Source organism: Cyanistes caeruleus, chromosome 3 (genome assembly GCF_971803275.1).
Source record: "Cyanistes caeruleus chromosome 3, bCyaCae1.hap1.1, whole genome shotgun sequence".
Classification (NCBI taxonomy): domain Eukaryota; kingdom Metazoa; phylum Chordata; class Aves; order Passeriformes; family Paridae; genus Cyanistes; species Cyanistes caeruleus.
Window position 1 is genome coordinate 89,437,139 of NC_141703.1, and position 18,465 is coordinate 89,455,603.

Genomic DNA, 18,465 nt, shown 5'->3' on the forward strand with positions numbered 1-18,465 from the left:
GGCTGTCACAGCAATATTTGCAGAGACTTCTGCATTAAGCTATTTTAGCAACCTTTTAAGATGGAGTCTCAGAACTTGACTGAATGGTGGCATCTATCAGGTCTTGTGCCACTCACACTTAGGTCTCAGAAGTGGACAGCAGGCTTTGAGAGGAAAGATATTTCATTCATGCTCAGTAAACCCACTGCCTGTATCACAGCTCAGTGCCTGCCTTTTCTTCCCAGCCCCACTTCATGTTCAGGCTGCTGTTTATAAACTGCAAAACAATGCCCAAATAATTGTGTCATTTGGTATCATGATTTAGTCTCCAAACAGCAGCTTACTCACTTCTCTTCTTGAAGGAGGAGCTTTAAAAGTGTAATTTCAATAATTTCACTTAGGTTAAGAAGACCATACCCTGTGGGAACTGGATAGTTTTGTTAATGGTCACCATATAGCAATTAAACCTGAATACTGAAACAGATACTAAAACAGATATAGAGCTCTTTAAGTAATATTTTCATAGCTTTATTTAGTAGATACTACCACACAAAATGCACACACTGTGTGCCCCAGGCCCAAGAGCTGTCACATAGAAAGCAGTGAACATCTCTCTTCCAAAATGTAGCCCAGTATCACTGGTTGACAATGGCCTAGAGTGACCATTCAGGAATTCCACAAGTCACAGCAGCTGCTTGCCTGCCTGCTTCACCCTGTGCTCACAGGCTCGTGCTCCTACTGGAAAGGAGATTAAATAAGCTCCCGATCCCAGTAGATTTCCATAATTCCTTGCCCACTGGGAGAGATATTAAGCAGTGCCTCCCACTCAGCAGGAACTGGATGTCCTGCTCTTCCTCTGGCTGTTCAGGTAGTGTAAGGCATCTTGTCCCACTTCCTCCACCTTCAGGCACAGCAGGCTCGAACGAGGCCCCACTTGTGACACAAACTCCACTTCACCACAGTGAAAATTCCGCAGTTGCAGGGGAGCTGCAGGGGAAAGATACAATGGGAACCAACTCAGTACAGGGCTCTGGCTCTGCTCTAGCCCACAGCTGCAGAAGCTGCTGGGGGAGGGAAATTCTTGCAGCAGATGCTTGGCATCTGCTAAACATCAAAGGACAGCATGACGAACGATTCCAGGATATAGGCAGATGAATGTATTTTTCAGTATCCCTCCAAACTTAGAGGAAACAGACTTTCTACACTGTGAAACACTGAGAACTATGTGCTCACAGAGCTGATGCACTGAATTTTGTATCCTCTATCAGTATCAGCAACCTGCCTTTATGGACAGCATACATGACAGCCAGAAACAGTCTCCACTGCAGAGCGTCCTCTGGTGAGCTTAGCAAATCAACCCCTGTAGCACCTGCACTCAAGCTCTAGGTATGTGTGCAAACAGCCAGAAGAACTGGTGTGAAGGATGTCCCCTTAACACAGCAACTGCACAGCTGTTGCAGCATGAGCTTGGACCTCAGCATTCATGAATTCAAAACACTTCAGTGTTCATTTCCAGGTGAGGATTTCCAAGCCTGCTATTGACCTTACATGCTGTCCCATCTAAAGTCAAAAACCATGTGATTTGAGAGGTCTGCACAATAACTCTGAGTTATTGTATTACTTCTGTCCCAGAAAAGGAATGGGAATCTTTCTCAAGAACAGTTTTATGTTTCTGTGTGAAATAGAGAAATCAATGCATATGGTTCTAGTGATTTCTGTCATATTTTTTCTCTACTTTCGTAGCCATGGATCTACTAAGACACAACTTAGTTCTACACTTCAGAAATCAAAATTCCAGGAAAATCCTTCAAAGATCTTGCTTTGTGGGCAGTGAAGGCACCTTTCCTCCCCCAGCCTGGTGAGATGCCTCCTCCCCTCCTTCCCACACTAAATATTAGAAAAGCCACCAGTACTTGCTTACCAGGCTGCAGGATCTTGGAGGGCTTTCTGTCTAGGCTGAAATCCAACAGGATAGGGCGACATATGAGAGGACTCCTGCAGAGACTCCTTAGGTAACAAGCAACAAGATCCTCGGGTTCCTCTAGACACTGAGGAAGGAAAGAGTGAGTTGCCAGAGAGTGTTCAGAGGAAGGCTCTGGAACACCCAGAGCAAAGGGAAATCCTGTCCAGCAGAGACTTGAGCCCAGCAGACTGCAACTACTGCTGGAATAACCCACTCACCCCTGTTCCAGGAGCCTCGCCGTGCTGAATGCACACGCTGCCCCTGCTCCACACACAGCTCTGCACAGCTTCCCACTCAAGAAGGCTCAGGCCCAGCACTGCTGCCACATGTTCATTCCTGCACAGCACCAGTGCTTCACCTGTTCCATCCTCCACCAGCACCCTGTGCAGAGAGCAAGTGGACTGGGATCAGAGGGGGGGCAGGACAATGCCTGGCTCCCTCACAAGGGTCACACCCCAGACAACAGCTCTCAGTAGAGTTTGTTCACATCTCAGATGTGGTAACTCCATCTTTGCTATTCTCTCCACATCCCATCCTTGATATGATATTCCCCCTCTTGTTTGTGGTGTAATTTATTCCCTCCTCCCCACCTCTTCCTATACCAAATCCCTACAGCACTTACCGTGCACTGGCTTGCCTCACTCCTGTTTGTGATGGACATGGAGGATTGTGTCGGGTGCACCTCCCCTGAAGAAAGAACAAAGCTACAGCTATGTATGGGTGCTGTAAGTGAGAGAGTGAAAGGCCACTGCTTATTTTAACCCTTCCCTAATTAAATATGCAAAGGTATAAAGAATTTCATTGCATTTCCAATGAGTGTCCTGGGAAGAGTTTACATGGGGAGAAAAATCATCTACTGCAAGGTACTGATTCCCAATAGCAGTGAACATGGGAAGAGCAGAGCGTTAACGGAGTAGGATTGTCCTCTTCAGTGTCCTCACTTCACCCCCAGTCCTAGCTGCCACCCTGCCTGGCATCAGATCTTCTAATACTTCTAATCAGTTATCACTTTGGTCCCTTTCTAATATCCAAGTCCTTCTCAGACACTGGAAAGAGTGTTAAAAATTGAGATAGGAACTCTCATTTCTTCTACATAGTAGCAAAGGATATGTTAGAGTAAAAAAATCTGCAAGACCTCTCACAAATTATGTTTGTGGAAGCTTGAATACCTCTTTGAAGATGCAGCTGCAAAGTGAGCAAATCCACTGCAGGCACACAGTCAGTACACAGGACAAGTGGCATAAAATCCGGGCCTGGGCAAGGTTTTTCAGCTGAGGTCTCAAGTTGGACAGAAACACTAATGAGGGGGATGAGGCTTCTCCTGCAGGACTAGAAGAAATAGGAATTTGAGAAGTTCAGAACACAGAAGCCTTTTTTGGGACACTGTAACACGAGAACAGACTCAACACTTACCTAGAAGGAAAAGGTAGGTGAGAAGCTGGCAGAGATACAATGCTCAGACAGCTGGCGGCAATGTATATGCAATAAACATTATGGAATCTGCAATATGAAAGAGTAGACGTCAGAAAGAGCTCACAGAAACCAAGCACTCAAGTTTTCTTGGGATGGCTGGGCTGATCTTCATTTATAACATTGTAGGAAAATAATTTATGGTAAGGGATTGGGAGACATGGAGGTTTGGACAAGTAATGAGGAAAGTCCACATGGGAGGTCAGATTAAGAGATGGTTTCAGAGACAGTAAGAGAGATCAGAGCTCTAAAGACAGGAGCACCTTGAGATCTTGCGTTCCAAGTTCTGGAAGAGGATCTTGGCTCCAGGTAGCAAACCCCGGAGATGCTGCAGGTAGGTGGCAGTAATGTAAATGTCCATGATAACAGGGGAGCCTGAAGCAACCGAGACGCTGAGCTTTACGCTGTGATCCCTGGACAGCAGAGTTCCTGAGGGGACACAGAACCACACAGACCATGAGCTCACTCACACAGGCAGCATGGCCTGTCACTAAGGTGGGCCTGTTAGAGGTGTTTTTCCTCCCATCACAATGAGGCTATCACTGTTTCACCTCCCAGGTTTTCTGGATACTGCATTCCCATTCCAATCTCCACATACACACTGTACAGTTTCCAAGGCCTTTGACATGCAAGAGGATGCAACACCCTGGCACACTTCCACTATTCCCAGACACAGCAGCACACTTAGCCAAGTGCATTGGCTCTCTGAAACAGAAAAAAGAAAGAACAAATCTGCTGCTTCTCAACCGGCTGCCACAATCTTACCTTTCTGCTTTGGAAGGCCAGCAGTCACAGATGGCTTCTCATTTTTGGGAGAGGCACACAAGGTCCTCTCCACAATCTCACCACAGAAAGAAACAAGGGAACCTGTGAAACTGAGAGCAGACCAGGATTTCTGCCCTGCCTGAAGACAAAGGGAGTGGAAGAAGGCCTGATTTCAAGATTGCCACAAAGTGGAGGAGCATTGTTGCTTAAGCCCAGTTTCTGGGGAACCTACCCTTGAGCACCTATCACCTGAAGATTGAGAGCAGATTGCTGCAGCCTACCCCCTCCCAGGAACAAGAGGTGCTTTTACCCTGCTTTCTGCTGCTTCAGGCTTCCTATCAGCTAAACTCCTATCTGCTAAACTCCTACCTGCTAAACTCCTATCTGCTTTTCTGAATTAGAGGAAGAAGCCAAGCAAAGAAAACATAGTTTTTCATAAAGCAATGGTCAAAATTCCAGTGGACATGCATGTCACCCCAGATTAAACATGCTTTGAACTGAAAAGCTTCTAATCTTAGTATATGTTTGAGGAACCCTAACCCTTCTCCCAAAAGAGCAAACAAACAAAAAAAAACCCCCCAAAAAAAAACAAAACCAAAAAACCCACAAAAACCAACCAACAACAACAAAAAACATTCAGTCTGATATTCCCTGCTGTGCTTGTTTCCATTTCTGACAGGAATTTGGCAGACACCTTCGGGACTTAGTCCACACCATCAGTAGCTGAATTAACTGGACATTTTCTAGACACCATTTTGCAGTTTTGTCTACTATCTACAATCCCTTTAGCTTTAATAACCAGAATAGGAGAAGTCTGGACTACTTGCACATAGTAGTGCAAATTTTTTTTCTAATTTTTTTAAAAAAAAAATTTACAAATTTTTTCAAACCATATTCCTAGGGTGGATATTTCACCACAGTTTAATATGGCACTTCCCAATAAAAATTAACACAGAGCCATTCCCTAAGACACAGTCACTTTTAATTTGTGGCAGACCAACATACCTGCTGCTAAGCACTTCTGGAATGGAGGCAATTCTCTGGTCCATGCCTGTCAGCACTGACATGGCTGTCAGCTAGAAGTGAGGGAGACACAGCCTCAGATGGGTTGCAGTTTACAGGCATCCCCAGTCAAAGCAGAAAAGACAAGCTCTGCATGCTCAGAGCTAGGTCACGCAACTCTTGCTTCCTCTCCAGATGAATTCTGAAGCAGGAAAATGTGAAGCCCAGCAGCAGCCCCTGATGGGACTTAGAGCAGAACAGTCTCACCAAGATACTCTGCAGTGATAATTTTCTAGATAGCTTTGGAGAGATATACAAGTAGGCTGTGAAAGCCCTGCACAAGTAAGACACTGCATACCTGGTGCTCAGGCAGACAGGAGATCCAGGTCTCATGCTGTAAGTGCCAGATATCTTGGACAGGCAGGCACAGGGGGCAGGATGGCCTGCTCAGGAATGTTGCTGGCACAGGTGAAAAATAGAGCTTGTCAAACACTTCCAAGTCCTGAGATAAGAGTGATAAGGCAAAACAGGAGACTATTAGAAGGAAGGAGATTAAAGTTATATAGGGAAAAAGCGAAGAATAATGGTTTACAGAACAAATAAAAAATTTCACTGAACTCAGAGCTCTGAAAGTTTTAATCAAAGACAGAATGAAAGCAGTTTCTTGGAAAGACAGGAGGAAATTCCAAACCTCAAAAACAGCTTAGTCACCCTCTGACTAAGAGATGCAGTTCAGCGAAAGTCTCCAAGAGAGAAGAGCACAACAACTTCTCTCTTACCGAGCAGCAGGGCACAATGAAGCGATACAGTCCATCCACGTGCAAGAATGGAAACCATCGCAGAGATTTTCCCATAAAGAGCAGTAGTGCCTGGTGGGGAAAAGGACAAGAGAGAAGGTGATGAGAACTGTTAGGTATGGAAAGGTGATGAGAACTGTTAGGTATGGAATGAAAAATACAGTAAAAAGAGAGCAAGCCCAGCCCAGAGGATGTCTTGATTGAGAAGTAAGGTTAAGCACCACCAAGAGTAAGAGAAGGCAGATACATTTACAGGAAGGTGACAGAGAGGAGATGGAACTTGCTTGGAGTGAAAGAAGGAATTTACTGGCACAAACACACAACTGTACCCAACACAGAAATCACTTTCCCACTGATACTAAATTACCACAGGCTCACTGAGGAGCCACCTCCCAGCCTTATCAAACCACACCCCAAAGATGTCTCACTTCTTGCTGCATCACACCCTCTTCTCCATCACCAGTCTCCTCCAGCTCTGATAGATTCCCAATTTCTCTGGGGTGGCTCCAAAGCTGTGGTCTGCCCAGCCACAGCACTGTGGCTTGGAAACTGCTCTGCTTCTTGGAAAGAAGCTCCTGTGCTTCATTCTCTTCTGCAGGCAGTTGGTAATTGCGCAACATGAGACCCTCTTTCTGGGTAACCAAGAACAGGTGAGATACACAGCTTGTTGTTCCAGTGCTGCTCTGGCCTCCCTGACAGCTCTCATCTCTGCCACTATCTGCCTTGTGATCCTTCAATTTCAGCATTTTTTCCTCTGGGGTTTCCAGGTCAGATGTTGTGCTACCATCTTTCTTCCTCCTCAAACAGGAGCTGTTTCCACTCCTAAGGTCTTTCTGGATTTGTCCGTCGGCAGCATGGAGAACCTGAACATCCTCAAAGTAGAACTGCACATAGACACTGAAATGACAAATGGTAACAGTGAACAGCCTGTTCTTGACACATGGCTGTCCAAAACAAATGCTTATCTGGGAAAAACACATCTAGTGAGTGCCACACAGGTACTCAGCATGAGCAGTGGGAAAGAGTGGAGGGCAGCTCTCAGTCTGCATGTATTATGAACAAAAGGGAGATAATGGCTTTATTGCTGAGAAAGAGTTCATTTGATGCAAATAGCAAAGAACAGCTGCTTTGGCACTGAAATGCTATATTGGTAAGAAGGTCTACCTTAGTCCAAAATGCTCATGGAACTGGAAAGTGATGATTTTACCTGCATCCTGAATAAAGGGACTCACCTAGTTTTTTTCTTTCTCACATGCTCCAGATTTTCCAGGTGTTCCCAGGAAGGAAAATCAGTCTTAAGGAATCTCTCCACTACAATCTGGTAGTTTTCCACCTGCAAGAGTGATCCTGCAAACACATCAGAGAAAAGAGCTGAGCTAAATAAAAAAAAGAACATAAAACCAATGAGGTCAATATCCTCATTTTAAAGTCACGAGGTCAGGCAGTGACAGCTCAATTCACACATCATCTCTTCTTCCTTGTTTTGGAGCTGGAAGGCAGAAGAGCAAAAGCTCAGCACTCAAATACAGTTTAATGGGACATACCTATGAGAGCTGTCTGGGCAAAGGGGCTACCATCCTTATGGGAGATCACACAGGGAACTGTGCTGCTCTTGTCCTGCAGCAGGAGGGAACTGCTCCTGGAGGAGACCCTCAGCACACCCAGGAGTATCTACAACATAAAGGAAGCTGCAAAGAGCATCAATCAATTCCTATCTTTGAAAGCCATAAATCAAAGTGTGTGTAGCAGCAGCTCAAATTCAGTCTCTTTACAACATGCCACTGTGAGAAAAGCAGTGTTATTCCCTAACAGGAGGAAGAGGCATGCACTGGACAGGGTGCTGGAAGGCATGGCGAGAACCAGAAGCTCTCAAGGCACAGACAGGAAAGAGAATGAGGCACTTACCAGCTGGGGCTGGAAACTTTCTGCTGAGAGCGTGCAGTAGGACCAGGCCAGTCTGCGATTCAGCTCCTGGCTGCCCATATGCTGTGCCTCCAAGGAGGAAAGCAATTGTGATGGGCTGAAGCCTTCCCAGCTCTTCTGTTCTGCCACATGGCAAACTGCAGACAGAGATGGGGCCTGGCATGGAGGGCTCAGAGTGAAATACTTTGAACAAAAGAGAGAAAGAATGAATCAGCTGAGTTTCTTCCTATCAGAAAAAAAAGGAAACAGCTCAAAGAACATTTACTCACTTTCTGCAGGGGACATCGGTGTATTTTTGATAGAATTTCATTATAAATATCTCTTGCTTCCTCTCTGTCTGGAGCCATAGCTTGCAGAAGGGGGACAAGGAACTTTTCAGCAGCTCCAGGGTTTCGGTGCGTAGAGCTAAGCAGTCGACGGTGCCCAAAGAAACAAGAAAACCTGAAAAGAAGTTATGATTATTATCAAAAGCACGAGCAGTCCTTGCATTTTAGTGAGTCTTGCACCTAAGTCAGGGACTCTCGCTTGTTTTGAGAGAATATGCTGTATGGGACAAGAACTAAAGAGATCACAAAAACCATGAAGTGATTAAAAAATAAAGCATTTAAGGACAATGCAAATTATCTTGGGCAGACAAGGAATAGGAAAATCCACAGAAATTGACAGACTGGCAAAATCTCAAAACTCAAATGGCCAGAAAAATAAACAACATGAAGATTATCTCCCTCTAAGCCACACAAAAGGATCTCTGTGCCTTTTGGCTGGGCTTTTGCGATTACTCATGTTAGATACACTTGGCTTTCTTTCACAGAATGCAAAAAAATCACAAGTCAGAAACAATCGCAGACTATTTTTATTCCACTATTTCCCTCATGTAGGATTAATTTCATAATTTTAGCTTGCTGCTTTTGAATGGCTTGAAGTGATCACACTGTCAGCCAAAATATGACAGAAAGTGAACTCAAATGGAAAGAGATAGCACTCACAGGAACAATTTTTAGGCAGTACCAGGACTGAACAATCACATTTAAAGAAAGTGGAAAAGATAATTAAACCTGAAACTTATAGCTAGCATAATTCTCAAGGCAAAACTGAAGCTGTTTTATTGGTAGCATATCAAAATTCCACAGTGCCAGTAAAGCACAGGATTTCTGAACATTCTATAAGCTGTTACTTGACTGAAAGTAAAATGCATATACTTTAAAGTCCAAGGCAGCAGTGACAGTGATCAACCATAACTTCAGAACAAACACAAATATTTTCACTAACAGAAGCCAGAAGTAAACCCAAAAACTGGCCCACAGCTGTCCTGTGAATAGAGTGCAGCATCAGGGAGAGCAGGAAGCTATCTGGAAGACTTGGAGGTAAGCATGGGTGGGAAAATCTGCCAAGACAGAAACTCTCAAACAAATGATCACACTCCTGGCAACACAGAATATCTCAAAGTGATACGCTGAGCAGCTGCTGCAGCTTCTGTGCACAGTCAGGACACAAGAGCCTTTATATTAGCTGTGATCTAGTTGTAGCACCAGTTTCCAGCTTCAGCCTCAGTGCCCACCTTGATCTGCCAAGCAAACCACAATGGCAGGCAGCACCCTATGGCGCTTCTGTATTTCAGGACAATGCTTTCCAGGCAGGATTATGTGAGTACAATGCTCCGAAGCACTGCAACTTCCCAAGACCTTTGCTTCCCCTGCACCTGAAAAATGCACCGGTTTTTCTCATAAGAGCAACTGCAAGGTAACAAGCAACTGGACACGATGTGAAGTCTGGATAAATAGCTTACTTAGGCCAATAAACTAAGCAATTGCTGCTTGTAGTATCCAAGCACACTAATTTTGTGATCCTTTGGTCTAGAAGACACCCAGGTAACCTAAAAAGCACATTTAGCCTGACTTCAGAAGAACTGTCCTCACCTCTCCTCAAACGTTTCCAAGAGGCTCACCAGCCAGAGGTACAGAGGCATTCCAAGATTGAAGCGGAAGAGCAGCTGTAAGCAGAGATTTCCTGAAGAGGCCGGTGGCTGGTAGGGGGTGCTGAGCCTTGAAAAACTCTTCAGCACAACCATGCTGCTCAGGCAAGCACTGAGTACAGTGAAAGGGAAGGACACCAGAGGTTTCTGCAGGAGGTGGACATCGATGAGCTGGGATACACAAACACAGAGTGTAAGAGAAGAGATAGGCAGTCTGCCACCACTCCCCAAAACTGTGACCCCACCTTAAATTCTTTCTCACTCTACTGGATTGTCTACAATCAGGCCTGAGGCACTGAGCAGTTTAGGGAGGAATCAGATAATAATCATATCAACTCTCATGACTGAGTCTCGGCATTAAGATCTCCAGTTTTGTTCCAGACTTGCTGAAATAATTCCCATGTTCCTACAGCCTTCTGTTGACCCACATACTCACAAGCCATCCCCAGGGCCTGAGCCTTTTCCACTGAATACTTCATGACCTTACAAATCTCAACTGACCTCCACACAGGCTCCCGGTCGGAGTCCCCGTGCAGAGTTCAGCAGTGGCTGGTAAGCAAGGCACAAGCAGACTTGGTTATCCAGTAAAAAGAGACCGGCTTGGACATTGAGTATTTTGGTGACAAATCCCTAAACAGAAAGCAAACAGAAAGTAAGAGGACTGTAGAGAGTCCCAAAATATAAGAGACTCACAGGCCTGAGCAGTAAGAAAATAATGCTCCTTGCAGGTCAGGAGCTGAAACCCCAGTGCATGAGTGGGTGAAGGCTAAGCCTATGAATCCTTACCACATAGGAGATGATCTTGGACTCTTTGGTTGGTCTTGGCTGTTCCTCTTCAGCCCCCATCTGCAAGGGGCAACTGAGCCGCTCAGCAGTCTCAAGGGAAGAACTCTGAGTGGATTCTCCTTGTGAAGCACTGTCCAGTGGCTGCTCCCTCACCTGCTCTGCACAGTAGGGCAGAAGGCAGGAAGAAGCACTGGTGACAAACACAGTTTGTCTAGATTTCTTCAGGCTGGACATACTCAGGCCTGTGATTGTGTACCTGTGACCCAGCTGGAAGACATGATGCCACAGCAGCTGGCTGGGTTGCTAGAGCAGAGAAACCAAAAGCAACATCAGCATCAACTCAAGTGAAAAAAATTCTTCCTGACCCAAATAATCCCACCCAAAAACCCCTTTTCCTCAAACTCTTAGCAAAAGGGCTGTAAGACATTCAGGGACACTTCAACTGCATGAGGGAGAAGGATGGTACTTCTGCAGGGCACAGAACTAGACTTCTTACATACCAAGACTATTGTACACTGGGTAAAATTAAAAGGATATCACTAGTAAAAGGAAGAATAAATCAAACTGGGAAATCAATGGCAAGCTTCAAAGAATTAATCAGCTAGCACATACACACATCCAGTGAATTTGTGTGCAAAATTCCACGGACTTACTTGCACCAGCACAGGAACACAAACTGCAGAGGCGAAGCACTTCAGAAACAGAAAGAAGAATGTCTTGCGGTGAACATGAAGGAGAGGCCCGAGTCTGGTCAATTCCCCTGCTACAGTAAGCATTGATCTTTTCTTACATGTAATCCTAGAGGGCAATTGAAGAGGCAACTGAAATCAGTGATGAAAGAAAACTCAAAAGTATCCCAAAACAAAAATAAACAAATATGCAGCATGTACTTTCTGGGAATAACAGATACAACGAAGTGAATATGGTCAGTCTCTCAGAGAGGTTTTCAAAACAATATTTGGCTACAGAATTTGTACTTTAACTTTTATATACTAAATCCCTCTGGCATTTTAGTATTTGAAGACAAAATGAACAGAAGAACAAATTCACACACTCCATGACAACAGCCAGGTTATAAAAAGCTTTACCATAAACAAGAAATTAATTGTTCGTCTAAAGGAGAAGAAAAAAGTCATAAGCAATTCTTCTGCAGAAAACAGAATTTGGATTTGTAGGTCCATGGAACACAACACTGTGGAAGCTCTAAGCCTATAAACAAGAGGCCTGAAAGCAACAATGGAGTATTTCTAACAGACACAGAGTGAAAGAGCAGCAAAACTGAAAGTAGATGAGAGGCAAGAGAGATGATATTTATTGAATCAATCCTGCTTGTTCCTTCAAACATACATTTCAAAAGATGAAAAAAAAAAAATTAAAAAATTATGTTTGCAATTTTCATTTCAGTTCCTACTGGACTTGAATATAACCATCCCACTTACTCTGAACAAAACCATTCTGGATTCCAAAACATCTAAACAATTGCCTAACTTTAGGACTTAAAAAAACCCAACCAGTAGTAGACACACAGTAGTCTGCACCTCACTGTAACATTTTTGTTGTAACATGGAAAATTGGTCAGATATCAGTCATTAACAAGGCAGCTTTATGTTAAAAGCCTGAGGACATTTACTGAAATACAGAAATAGTTTTCTTGTTTAGAAAGGTCTCTTGAGCTAAATCAAACACTAAAGCTTAAAATTACTTTCTTAGAAGCAGATAAACCTGATAAAAACAAAAGATAACTAAAAAGAAACTAAAGCAGCACAATTACTGACATTTCATTTTAATTACACCAAGAATTCTGTACTAAAGAAGATAAAACATGATCTAGCACGACTTGAAATTATCAACTTAGTAAGATTTGCAATTCCATTGGCTCATTTTCACATACTGTAAACTAAAGCACAGTTATTTCGAGCAGTTGACATTTCACTGGCACTTTTACCTCAGTAATCTGATAAGAACTTGACACATACTAACATCATAACACAGTGTAGGATTACTTTCAATTTTACTTTTGGTTTACTGAAGGTTAAAAAAAAAAAAAAAGGTTGTTCTAATCAAGAGTGAATTTTAACCTCTAAGAGCATTGAATCAACAATGTTCTAATATTCTTTCTATAATTTGAAATTACATCTTGAAATACTTGCAATTGGTCTTATTATTTTCAAATTACAGCATAAAAACTACCAATAATAAATAAAATAAAATAAATAAAATAAAATATCAGAATAAAAACTTCCTGGAAAACAGATGATTAAAGAAAAGTAGCTTTTTGTATAACTTTTACTTCCACCACTCACTGCTATGTTTCCACACGTGGCAGAAATAGAATTTGTCTCTTTCTAAGCCAAGTGCTCTTCATGTTACCTGCCAAGCAACAGTGCTAGTGGAGTTGGGCATGTTATTACCTGGAGGTAAGCAGCAGCTCAGCTGACACTGGGGAGGTGACTGGAATGCTGTGAAGTACTTCCTTGGGGGCATTTACTGGCACTGGATCCACCAGGATTTCCAAGTACCCTGCTGCACTCTGGTCTGTCTGTGGTATGTATGACCAGCTCGGGAAGACAAACAGTGACTCCAGCCACTCCAGTTCAAAGTGCAAGAGCTAAACCAAAAGATAATGAGATTCAAGTCTGAGATGGGTTTCAGCTTGTTTTCTCAGCACTGCTTACAGTGTTCATTACTAATACACCCTTGCATGTGCATCACAAACTCCTGTCCTACTGCTGGGCTTCACCACTAAATGAGAAAAGCATTTTCTGCCCTTTCTCTTACCTTGCACAGAGAACTTCCATCCTTCCAGATGCAAACCTGGAACAGATGTGCTGAGCTCTACTATGTTTATAGTTATAACCTCATAGAAAGGTGATAATTAATTCACTGCAAGGCTCAGTTATTTCCAGACTATTGTTCTAAAATTCTTGCATGCTTTCTTTTGCCCCTGTGTTTTCAGTTAGAATACAACCTTTCCCTTTTCCTAGACTTTTGTCTCCTTGGAAAGGACAACTGCAGTGCTCTGTCATCACCACTCTAGGGGTTATTTGTTATCTCGACTCCACCTGCAATTACCTTCAGGAGGCTTTTAAGTCAACTGTCATGCAGGCTATTATTTCCTGGAAGTATGTCATCAATGCATCACTGAACACACAGTACAACTCTCCAGAAAGTTATTTCTGCTCCACTATCTGAAATTCAGCAAAGAGTGGGAAGGTCTCCCAGGCCACCTTGTATTGTGGTGAATTTAATACAACTGTACTAGCTGTCTCTTTTTACCACGCCAGTACATTCAATATTTCCTCTCCTAGCAATGGCACATTTCACATGTTCTATCCTCTGCCCAGGACGTGAGCTTGCTGTTTTCCTGCCTGTTACAGAGATGTTATTTCCTTCACTAGAGTCTGGCAGAACACCTGAAGCCCCTGGTGGTTTGTGACACTGCCCCAGAAGTGGGAATAAACACAGAACCTCTCAGGACATAGGACATACCTCACATGGGATTATCCCGGTATTGTCCTTCACATACAGGCAACCATCTACCAGCTTTTCTTTGTTTTCTTGCCTTCCATCTGCTAAGTAGCCAACCAGGATCAGGTAAGTCCTTGGCAAAGTGCTCTGCATGGGTAAAGCACCTTGTCCTTGATGAGACCATTCCTTAAATTCGTTAGTGCTCCAGCTCAGGTGGCTGCAGCACGGTATGTGCTGCTGATGCTGGAGGTCAGAGATGGAAATGAAACTGGAGGCCAGAAAAAAAAAAAAAAGCAAGCAAGCAAGATTATAGCAGGATGTACAAAGAACTCAGTTTGCAAACTACCCTAATATCAACACTGAAAGAGACAACACAAACTATTCTCCAGCCTGTGTTTTTGGTACTGGTTTCCAGTGAGCTTCACTGACAATTTTAGGTTGTGAAAGTGGAGCTCTGTTCACAATACCCACTTGCTCAGTTGCAGGACATAATCAAATTCAAAGGGTGTGAATTTGAAGAGTTTCACTTGATTTGTCAGGGAGCAAAAGTTCAAAGCAAGCAATTAGTCCAGATGAGTGATGGGTCTGAATCAGCAATAAATAATAATTAGATATAGAAAAATTAATCAGAAGACATAAATTTATGTAGTTACTTTTGCCATGCATTTTGCAGGAAAATGAACAGGGGATTAGCTGAAATTCCATTAGCTGAAACTGCTCCATCTTCAGAGACAGAGCACCACCAGGAATAATACTGGTACCTCTGATCCACAAGAGCACAGTGCTGTGCTTTTTGACAAAAAACTCGTGTTTCTGTCAAATGTGTGGAGTGCTTTTTGGGAGAAACCAGAACTACAGCAGGACACTGGCTCATGGTTAACACACACAGAAACAAACAGACTGTTTCCTCGTGCTCTGGAGCTTGGTGGTTAGCTGTGGATGCAGCACACTGCTCACCAGCAGACCGCTGGCCTCACAGGAGATAACTACCAAGTACCTTCAACTCTTCTTTATAGATTCTCCCGAATATAAACCCCTGTCTGGTTTAAGTGTCATAAAATACACAGGAAAAAATATGGCTTAAATGAGATGGGTTTAGCTGGTGTGAAAGATCAACCACCTGCATTTATTAACTATTAGTTAAGGGTGGTCACAAATCCCTAATCAATTCCAGTTGACCTTTTCTGCCAAAAGGCCATGCCAGAGATTTTAATTCTCCTACAAGTTGGAGCAAGATGTGGACGAGCCAAACTTTCAAATACGGATATCTCCCACCAAGTTGCATGTTTTTCACGACGGTGAGCGCCCAAAAGCCTTTTATCAACTAAAATACGGACCACGTTATCCTAGACTCCCGCTTTTTAAGAGCTCACACTCGAACGCTGAGCTCAGCCGTCCAAGAGGTTCGGAGACCATGCCCAGGAGCGGGCCAGCAGGATGCCATCGGGAAGCTGCCGTGCAAACGCTGTACAGCGCCTCGGCGAGATGCCCCGCTGTGGTTACACGCTCTACCTACCGCAGACAGGCGGACACGGTGCTCCATCACACCGCAAGGGCGGCCGGGGGCGCGCCGAGGCCAAAAAACGCGCGCGGTTACCCCCGTTTGACAACATCCCTCCCACAGCCGGCCTCCGGGGCGGCCATGGCGCAGGAACGAGCCGCGCCGAGCTCCCGGGAAGGCCGCGCGTGGGCACCGGACCCCCCCCGCCCGCCCCGTGCCCTCCTCTCCGCCCCGCTGACACCTGTAGCCGAGCGGCAGCGTCCCGCCGCCCGCGCTCCGCAGGCACCGCAGCACCCCTTCCAGCGCTGCCGGCTCCCGCCCGTCCGGCCCCGGGAGCGCCCGGCGAACGAAGTCCCGAGCTGCCTGTAGCCAGCGCTGCTCCTGCGGGAGGGAAGGAGAGAAGCAGGGTCTCAGCACCGGGCGGCGGGGAGGGCGCGAAGCCGCCCGGGCCCCTCACTCACCGCCGCGCTGGGCGCCGCCATGACAGCCCGCGCGGCTCGCGCCGTCGCCGTGGCGACGCGGCGGCGGGAAGCGCGCGGGAGCCGGGCTCCGCCCCCTCCCTGCCCTCCGACCAATCGGCGGCGCCGCCGCTCCCCCGTTGTTCCCGCCCCTTCCGCGCGGGGTGGCGAGGAACGGGCTCTGGAGTGTGGGGGGTGGCGAGGAACGGGCTCTGGCGTGTGTGGGATGGCCGGGAAGGGGCTCTGGAGTGTGTGGGGTGGCCGAGAAGGGGCTCTGGCGTGTGTGGGGTGGCCCTGGGCCGGTGCCAGGCCCCACCGCCGCCGCTCTGTCGCTCCCTTCCGCAAGTGGGCAGGGGAGAGAATGAAACGAAAAGTTCACGGTTTGAGTCAGAGACTGGGGGAGATCACAAAGCGATTACCGTCACCAGCAAAAGCAGGCTGAACTTGGGGATAGTAATTGAATTTACTACGAACAAAATCAGAGCAGGATTATGGGAAGTAAAATCCTTAAAACACTTTCCCCCCTTCAACCCTCCCGCCCCGCAGCGGCGCAGGGAGAGAGGGAATGGAGATTACGATCGGTTCATCACGGATTGTTTCTGCTCAGGGATAGAGAGGGCTCCTTCCCCTGCTCCAGCAGGTCTCTCCCACGCGTTTCTCCAATGTGAACCTTCACCAGTTCTTCAGAGCTGCTCCAACATGACCCACTCTTCCACGGGCTGCAGCCCTTCAGGAACAGCCTGCTCCAGGTCACAAGTCCTAGCAGGAAACCTCTCCAGTGTGGGCTCCTCTCTCCATGGGTCTGCAGGTCCCTGGCAGGAGCCTGCTCCAGGACAGGCTTCCCACGGAGTCAAAGCCTTTTTTCAGGCATCCACCTGTTCCAGCATGGGGCCCCTCCATGGGTTACAAGTGGATCTCTGCATCCCTGTGGACCTCCATAGGCTGCCCTGCTTCACCGTGGTCTTCTTGATGACTGCAGGGGAAATCTCAGCTCCCATGCCTGGAGCACCTTCTCCCTCTCCATCTCCACTGACCTTGGTGTCTGCAAAGTTGTTCTTCTCACTTATTCCCACTCATTTATTCTTGGCTGCAATTACATCTGTGCAATATTTTTTTTTTTTCCTTCTTAAATATGTTATCAGCGGCATTGCCACTTTTTCTCATGGGCTCGGCCTTGACCAGCAGTGCATCCATCTCGGAGCCAGCTGGCAGTGGCTCTGCCAGACATGAGAAATTTCTGGCAGCTTCTCACAGAAGCCACCCCTGTAGTCCCCTCGCTACCAAAACCTGGTTGTGCAAACCCAATACAGCTCTGCAGGCTGGGAGTAAAGCGGCTGGGGTGTCAGACGAGCTGCAAGCCACTGGTTGTGTGACAGGAGGGTGAGTCAGTCCCTCCGGGACATAGCCCATAGCCACAGGACTTGGGGAAGCGCTGAAGACCTGGCAGGGTGCAGGAAGGTGGCAAGGATGGAGGGAGGCCTGGAGCTGGAGTTCTGGTGAAAGCTGGGAAGTGGATGTGCATTGATGCACTTGACATTGGTGTGAATGTCAAACGTGTAGTGAGCTGTGAGATGTCCCTCCCCGAACTTGGGAGGAGTCAAATGTGAAGCTTCACAGGGATTTTTCTGACATTTATGTGGTTCTAGAGAAATGGGGCTGGGTTTGCCTTTTTTGTTTGTTTTTTTGAAGGCTGAAGCTCCATGAAGATTGAAGGATGTGCCTCATCCACTCATATTATAGCAAGTGCTAAACCTGAAACAGCTCATTAAAAACATTTCCTCCTTCGCAGAATGTGTGCCAGAATTTTCCCTTTAGGGGCTAATTTTGTATTGTCCTCATTCAGGGCAAGGAAATGAACGGGACAAATATTTTTCTCTATCCCTGGAGATAGCTGCAATCTGATACCAGGTTATTCTGCTATTTCCTTCCCTCCTGGGACTTGCAGCTGGAAAGTCACAGCTGTTCCAAGCCAAAGTGTGGAGAAGTGCCCTCCTTTTCTCCTGTGCACGCGCTGTCCTTGGCTTCCACACACACAGCAGATCAGCAGCTCCATTGTAGGAACAGTCTGTGGAGGTGCTTGGATTTCTCCGCAGCAGTTCAGCCAGTCCACGGAGTGAATTGTACCCATTTTGTACTGAAATGGGCAAATTCTTTCAAAACAATGCTTAGTAGCTTGATTTAATGTCTTTTACTGGAGTACAGAGACAATTCCAGAAAGCAAGGGGAAGTCTTAATGGGCAACAAATGAAGAGGAGTTCTTTGTCATTTAGCCACTCATTCCTAGCTGTACTTTTGTTTTTCAAACATGCTAAGAGGATATATTAAATGAAGCAGGGCTTACACAGAATTGTTATGTTGTTTTTGCTTATATTTGCACTGTC

The 18,465-nt window shown here is 45.7% G+C and overlaps 1 protein-coding gene and 1 long non-coding RNA gene across 2 annotated transcripts; one reads left to right on the plus strand and one right to left on the minus strand.

Moving 5' to 3' along the window:
• Positions 1 to 485: 485 nt before the first annotated feature.
• Positions 486 to 16,168, minus strand: CTC1 (CST telomere replication complex component 1). The gene is made up of 24 exons (XM_086884025.1): positions 16,088 to 16,168; positions 15,868 to 16,007; positions 14,147 to 14,393; positions 13,069 to 13,265; positions 11,311 to 11,455; positions 10,658 to 10,960; positions 10,373 to 10,501; positions 9,816 to 10,042; positions 8,169 to 8,340; positions 7,882 to 8,082; positions 7,521 to 7,647; positions 7,209 to 7,323; positions 6,405 to 6,873; positions 5,959 to 6,048; positions 5,538 to 5,681; positions 5,183 to 5,253; positions 4,178 to 4,287; positions 3,676 to 3,841; positions 3,356 to 3,442; positions 3,112 to 3,271; positions 2,565 to 2,629; positions 2,161 to 2,323; positions 1,901 to 2,027; positions 486 to 966 (listed from the first exon to the last, which is right to left on the minus strand). The coding sequence occupies exons 1-24, from the start codon at positions 16,106 to 16,108 to the stop codon at positions 806 to 808; spliced, it is 3,837 nt and encodes a 1,278-aa protein (XP_086740151.1). The 5' UTR covers positions 16,109 to 16,168; the 3' UTR covers positions 486 to 805.
• On the plus strand, positions 1,149 to 1,791 carry LOC147654326 (uncharacterized). Its single transcript, XR_015285388.1, has 3 exons — positions 1,149 to 1,233; positions 1,431 to 1,495; positions 1,723 to 1,791. It is a non-coding gene; the product is annotated as an uncharacterized LOC147654326 (long non-coding RNA).
• Positions 16,169 to 18,465: the final 2,297 nt, after the last annotated feature.